At 33.1% G+C, this 6,833-nt stretch overlaps 1 protein-coding gene across 2 annotated transcripts; it reads right to left on the reverse strand.

The window, feature by feature from the left end:
• Positions 1-634: 634 nt before the first annotated feature.
• Positions 635-2,247, reverse strand: LOC111917646 (40S ribosomal protein S24-1). Of its 2 annotated transcripts, none has more exons than XM_023913316.2 (6): positions 2,105-2,247; positions 1,548-1,627; positions 1,392-1,433; positions 1,133-1,303; positions 959-1,045; positions 635-867 (listed from the first exon to the last, which is right to left on the reverse strand). In XM_023913316.2, the coding sequence occupies exons 2-6, from the start codon at positions 1,620-1,622 to the stop codon at positions 832-834; spliced, it is 411 nt and encodes a 136-aa protein (XP_023769084.1). In that variant the 5' UTR covers positions 1,623-1,627; positions 2,105-2,247; the 3' UTR covers positions 635-831. The 2 variants fall into 2 exon arrangements, with proteins under 2 accessions (XP_023769084.1, XP_023769085.1); XM_023913317.3 differs by having other exon boundaries at positions 1,548-1,630; positions 2,105-2,233.
• Between the last annotated feature and the right edge of the window lie 4,586 nt (positions 2,248-6,833).

A 6,833-nucleotide genomic window follows, 5' to 3' on the forward strand; every position in this document is an offset into this window, starting at 1 on the left:
CAACCAGACCCACCCAGACCAATACCCTAAACGGACCGATGTACTTGGGGCCCAACTTGCCCTGTTTCCAGAACCGAATGACACCCTTCCAGGGTGACACCTTCAGGAGACCATGTTGCCCACCTAGAACTCTAAGTCCCAACGTCTCTTTTTGGCGTAGCTCTTTTACAGACTCTGAACAGTCTGGAGTCTGCTCCGGGCCTACTGGATCCTCTCAATAGTCTGATTTGTAAAATCATGATTGTAAGAACGGCCTACCAAAAGCATGAAAAAAGAACAATCTCCATTCCATTATTTAGTAATAAAAAAATCAAAAGAATTTTCCAGGATTCATGTTCAATTAATTAAAAACAATACTAGTACTAGACATTTCTAAGGATGTTATTATGATCATATCTTGATATTGTATGATTTTAGGACCTCAATTTTACAAAACTTAATATTATATTGAGAAAAGTTTTTTTTATAAAAATGATTCTTCTTTAGAATCACAAGGTAACCTACTAATTCTCGATTATTGTAAAAAGGGCAGTTAACTTACTAATTTTTTATTGATCAACATATTTAAAAGTCCAGAATTGCTAATGTTTTAATGGATGGCAGGCAATAGTATCCTCTACATGACACGAAGGAATCAATACAACTTCAAACATGAAAATCTTTTAAAGAAAACCAACGTGATTTGTGATGTTCAAGATAAAACTACAGAATACCAATCTCCATTTTTTTTTAAAAGTTGAAAACCTACATTTAACTTAATTCCAAGAAATACAACTTCAAAAATGCTAAAACCAACATGCAAAATAACCACACAAAATCTCTCAATTCCTCTCACTTCTTCTTCTTGGCAGCATCCCCAGCCTTTGTCTGCAAAACAAAATGAAACCAAGTTCTAAGAAAAAAATCACATAAAAAAAATAATACTAATGTTATAGCAATGTGGGTATAAGAGGTTTACCTTTTTTACACCTCTAATCTTCTTTGCCCTGTTCTTCCTTTCCTTTAGCTGTTTCCTTGACTTCTCAATCTTGGTATCCAATCCATTCTGCAAAAAAAAGAAAAAAACAACAAAAAGCTTAATTTAAAATCCAAGAATCATAAAGATTAAAGTTCAAAATTTGTTGAGAATTACCCTGACAAGTCTGTATTTTGGCTCGTATTTCTTAGCATTCTCAACAGAATCATAGATCAAACCAAAACCAGTAGATTTTCCTCCACCAAAATGGGTCCTGAACTTGAATACAAAGATAGAACTTGGGTCTTTCACCTCATACATCCTTGCCAACTTCTCCTTCAATTCAGCCTTAAATAAATAAAAAAAATGATTTTCAATAACAAGTTGTTGATTAAATGGTGTAACATATGAATTTATGAATTGATTAGTGTCAAACCTTGGAGACATTTGGCCTGCCAGGATGAAGCACATCAATAACCTAAAAATATCCATGCAGACATTGTTTTAAAAAGAGTTAATTTCAAACATAAAAGTATATTAGCATTATCACATAGTATTATTTTTATAAGTTTAAGTTGTACAAATAACTTACGAATTGCTTCCTGGAAAGAAGTCTATTTGTCATGAACTTCCTTGTTCGAATAGTCACTGCCTTGGTGTCCGCCATTTTCACTGCTAAAAGCAATAGATCCATTAAAACTTCTCATTATTGTCATCAAATACAACAAACATACTAGAGAAAATACGTGGGGCCTAGGAAGGCGTCAATTAGATTTTGAATCGGGTTTATCTTTAGAGTAGAGAAAGTATAATCATATATGCTAAACCAGATTCATAATTATCAAAAATACATGATTTTAAACTAGACTTTATAAGCAACAGATAACACTGTACGCCTGAGTAAGCACTTTCGTGTATCCATAGCCATTTCCTAATTCTTTTCCAACACAAAGAACAAAAACTTTGCGTATAAAAAAATGACGCGATACTGAGGGATTTCAATTGAGCTATTATTATTGAACTAATGCAGACCTGTCATCATAATCATACCGTGGATATTACTACTTTTATGTGAAACAAGTGATTATTCTATTGAATGAAGGAAAACACAGACATGAAGTAATCCGTTACACGAATGAAGAAACGAACCTGAGATTGTCGACTCCGGCTAGTGCGGCGGCGGCTCTGCCTCTTTCTTTCTTCCTGCTGGGTCCTCGGCTCGAATGGGGGAAAAGAGGAAACCCTAGGGAGGCTTATAAACGTATTTGTAGAAGATATAAGGAATGGGTTTGGGTTGATATTATTTGGATTGGGCTTTGCAGGTCCGGTTAAAGAATTTAACAAATTTTCATTTATTATGAATTATAAGTATTAATCAATTGTTTTAAAAAATAATAAGAGAGGTATGTGATTGTCATGTAATTTTATAATGATTGATTCAAATAAATATACGAAATCAAGATATATTGGATATTATGTATGTATGAATTAATAAAAAAAATGTCATATAATTATAAAATATAATTTTGATCATAAAATAAAACAGCCACAATCAATGAAGTAAATGAAAATTGGTATATGGAAAATTACAAAATTAGGTTATTATAATAATGAAAGTAAAAAAAGGGGCTGCAAATGTACATAGAACAGAAGTTAGAGGTGTTACATACCTAAGAAAAGAGTAAATCGGATGGCATGTGAGAAATGAATTGAACGGAGAGATATTTTTTAAATAAATCGCCTTAGAACACTGAAGATCACTTACAAAGACAAACAAAGACAATGAAATAATAACAAATTAAAGATCGAGTGGAGAGATGTTTTTGAAAGAAAACGAATGTAGTATAAATGGGTGACCAAGTCGGAGGTGCCTTTGAGCCGGAGAGCACGAACAAACAGTAAACAACATAGTCAAGAAGACGGATTTTGAATTATGCGTCGGTGATGTTATTTTTGGGTAAGATTAGTCTTGATTCCAGACATTGAAACGTATTTTTTAATTTTTGGTTTAGCCAATATATTTATTTTTCATAGAAAACTATGATTTTGTGTTTATAATAATCTTTTGTTAAGAACTGGATTTGAAAATTTTGCATAGTTTTCTCGATTTTTGTTTTATTAGGTGTCGCCTTTTCAAAAAAAATCATTTTTTTTGGCCAAACACATATTCTTCTATCAACAAGTAAACAAAAATTGAAAATTTAAAGAATCATTATATATGAGGAAGAAAATGATATATTAGGTAAATTAACATAATGGTCCCCTGTGAACAAATTATTAAAAATGAATGGTTCATGAATAGTTAACTTAAAAAATGAATTCCAATATAAATTTAGGTACACAAACTCACTATACTACATCGTTTTATATTATATATTTAAATTGTAATTGTCTAATTGTTCTTATAATTCAACTTATATCTTGATTACTTCTAAAATTTTCATAAATTTCACATTTATCTTTCTCTTATATACTTTTCGTTTTCAACTATAATATATATAGTCTATTAGGTGTTCGGCAAAAATATATGATATAAGAGGAAGATAATAGTGAAATTTCAAAAATCTTCAAAGTAAATTAAGTTAGAGGTTGAAGTTTAAGAACATTATAATAAATATATCTAACAAAACTACTAATTATAGTGAGTTTGGGTACCTAAGCTTATATACCCTTAAGGTATATTCATTTTTCCCATATATATATATATATATATATATATATATATATATATATATATATATATATATATATATATAAGACCCGATATTACTTAAAAAAACATGAATGCATTATTAAAAAGTAGAAATCTCTAATATACAACCCAAAACCAATATTATTGCACAAACGAAGTCTCACTTCCTAAGCACAAACCACAAATAGTTCTTGTTGTCCGGAAAATAAATGCATAAATGGTCCTTATTTTCTAAAAAAAATGCATAAATGGTGCTTGGTTTAAAAAAAATAAACAAATGAGGGTCATTTTTTAAAACAAAATAAAAAAAGTTTCCTGTTTTAAAATCTGCCCGAAATCAAGGTATTCTTCTATTTGGCCCTGCATCTTGGTTATGTTGTCATTTTAGGGTTTTCATGATAGGCGAGTACGCTGGGCGTACAAGGTGTATGTTGCGCGTACTCGCACGCCTCATTTGGACGCGTTCACCCTCATGTACGCTGGGCGTACCCAAGGTTACGCTGGGAATAACCGGTCCAGACCTAAAAACCCTAATTCCTTTGGAGGGCTATAAAAGGAATGTGTGGCTGGACTTCTCAGCCACCATCCCTCAGAGAGAAACCCTAAAGAGAGTGTGCATTCGTTCTTAAGCCATTTTGTGAGTATTCTAAGCTTGGTGGTGCCATTCCAAGGTAGCAAAGGAGAAGAAGAACTCATTGGGAAGGCTAGAAGTGGTGTTCAAGTATAGATCTGAGCTTTGCAAGGGTTGAAGCTTCATTATCAGGTAAAAAGTTCGGATGTTGTCACTTGGTTCATGTTATATGCTTCAAGTACCATTTTCTAGGGTTTTAGTCCCAAAGGTGGAGACTTTTTGTGCAAATGGTCTCCATAAGCTTAGATCCATCATACTTCTGGTCTTTTGGAGTTGTAGACTCATAAAAATGACATCTTGGACGTGAATGTTGCACCATGCATGAGATCTAGGTCCTTGAGTTGGAATAGAATGATGTTAAGAAGTGTTGGAGCCTTTACAGCCATGCCAAGGCTTAAAGGTCTCGACTTTATGGGTTTAGACGCATAAACAGAGTCAGATCTAGAAGTTAGAGTAATGGCTTAACCAATTAAGACCAGAAATGAAGTATGTTAGAATCTGATGGTTACGCTGGGCGTAACTCCCAGTACGCGCAGCGTACTGGGTGGAGACCCCGATCCATGGGCTGGCGATGTACGCCCCGCGTACTCACAGGGTTGACTTTTGTTGACTTTTAGGGTTTTGGTCAACATGGAGACTTTGGGTCAAGGAAGGGTAAAATGGTCTTTTACCCTCTGATGGATGATGATAAGGGGTATAGTTTTAGTTGTGGAAGTCTTTGATTATTAAATGATATTTTTATGATTAGGCGAGGTAGAGTCGTCGTTGGGATTTGGAGATAGCGAGTACGCGAGATCTTAGACTTTCCACGAGGTGAGTTTTCTCACTATACTGTACCCGGAAGGGTTTTATCGTGTGACCGGAAGGTCGGATATGTTATGAGTTATATGCATTGTATGTGATAAGTTAATCGTTTATATGTGCCATGTATGATATGCTTAATATGGGCTGGAAGGCTTTATGTTATGGGCCGGAAGGCGTATATGTTATGGGCCGAAAGGCGTTGTGATGTGGACCGTAAGGTTGACGTAGGTAGGACCGGAAGGTTTACCTAGTCGGGACGGAAGTCCCCTGAGACACATGGACCGAAAGGTCAGGGCCTGGAAAGGCGTATGTGCGTAAGTTGTATTTTGGGGAACTCACTAAGCATTTATGCTTACAGTTGTTGTGTTATGTGTTTCAGGTACTAGCGAGGACCGTGGGAAGGCGCCGGCGTGATCGTACACATTGTCGGGGAAACTATTTTATGATCATTGGGATGTATTTTGTTATGAAACATTGTTCACGTTTGAATTTGGAATATTAAACGATGGTTTTTGATGTTTGCAAAAATGAAAATTTTGTTTTAAAATTTACGTTGTTACAAAAGAGGAAGCAATGAAAGGTTTAACAAAAGAATGCAATCCGTTTGTAAAAAGTAGTGTTTATATGTTAACTCGAAAAGAGATGGTCATTGCTCCCTATTAGTCACATTGTCACAAAGTTTACTATTAATTCGTCATTGGGTGTCAACTTCTTTGGTTAACCGCCGCAAATAGATCCTAAACACAGAATGATCAGTGATCACCGACCAAAACAAACAACAAGATGCCTTTACTAACTCTCTATCGGAACCACCACTCTATAATAAGTATACACTATGCAAGCAAAGTAAAAACATTAACAAATATCTCAAGGTCTATAAAATATTAAAAATGAGCACTCATTTAATGGTGGAAGAATAAATTATAACCATAAATGATACATCTATGGAAGGATACATGACTACAAAATATTATAAATGAGCACTCATTTCATGGAAGAATAAATTATTACTATAAATGATACATCAAAATTATCCACTATGATGGAAGGATACATGACTACCACGACACACCGGAAGACTTATATTACGAGTAAATATGATAAAAGATATTAAGTTTACATCAAAATTCTAGTTTGACATTGTTTTTTTTATTTTTTATTTTTGTTTCAAATTTGAAACTGTTTTTTCAACTTTTTACAATTCTGATCACTTGACCGGTCAATTCAGTTACCTGCTCACGTGACATTATGACATGTCAGTTTTAATTATGTGACATGCTAACATTACATGCTAACATGTAAAAATTGGTTTTTTCTCCCACAAAAAGCACTAAGTTTTCGTTTTTTTCGATTTCGAGATTAAGTTTAATTTTTTTTTCTTTCAATTTTGACACTCTGTTTTTTTGTTCCAAATTGAAGATCATTTTTTTTTTCAATTTCGTTCAGTGCTAACCATTTTCCATTTGAAACCGTATAAATATTTTTTTAATACATTTCAAACGGAATAAATACATTTTTTTTCATTTAAAAACCATATTTTTTTATAAATACAAGTTTTTTTAACATTCAAACCACAATTTTATGTATAAATATGTATTAGTTATATAAAAATCGTATTTTATATTAAATATGCAACTTTTAAATGAGTTTGGAGGTTTGAAAGTATGTAGTTGATCAAGGCCCAAATGTTAAGTTTGAAAACCGTAATATTTTTACATCTTATTCGAAATTTATAGTTAGTTTGGTTATCA

This window comes from Lactuca sativa, chromosome 5 (genome assembly GCF_002870075.4).
Source record: "Lactuca sativa cultivar Salinas chromosome 5, Lsat_Salinas_v11, whole genome shotgun sequence".
Taxonomy (NCBI): domain Eukaryota; kingdom Viridiplantae; phylum Streptophyta; class Magnoliopsida; order Asterales; family Asteraceae; genus Lactuca; species Lactuca sativa.

Bases quoted from the DNA above. Each gene is read 5' to 3' on its own strand.
- LOC111917646 (XM_023913316.2), bottom strand. From the start codon at position 1,622: ATGGCGGACACCAAGGCAGTGACTATTCGAACAAGGAAGTTCATGACA. The intron at 1,304-1,391 runs GTTTGACACTAA...TATTTATTTAAG, and splicing joins GCAGGCCAAATGTCTCCAAG to GCTGAATTGAAGGAGAAGTT. The intron at 1,046-1,132 runs GTAATTCTCAAC...TTTTTTTTGCAG, and splicing joins CAAAATACAGACTTGTCAGG to AATGGATTGGATACCAAGAT.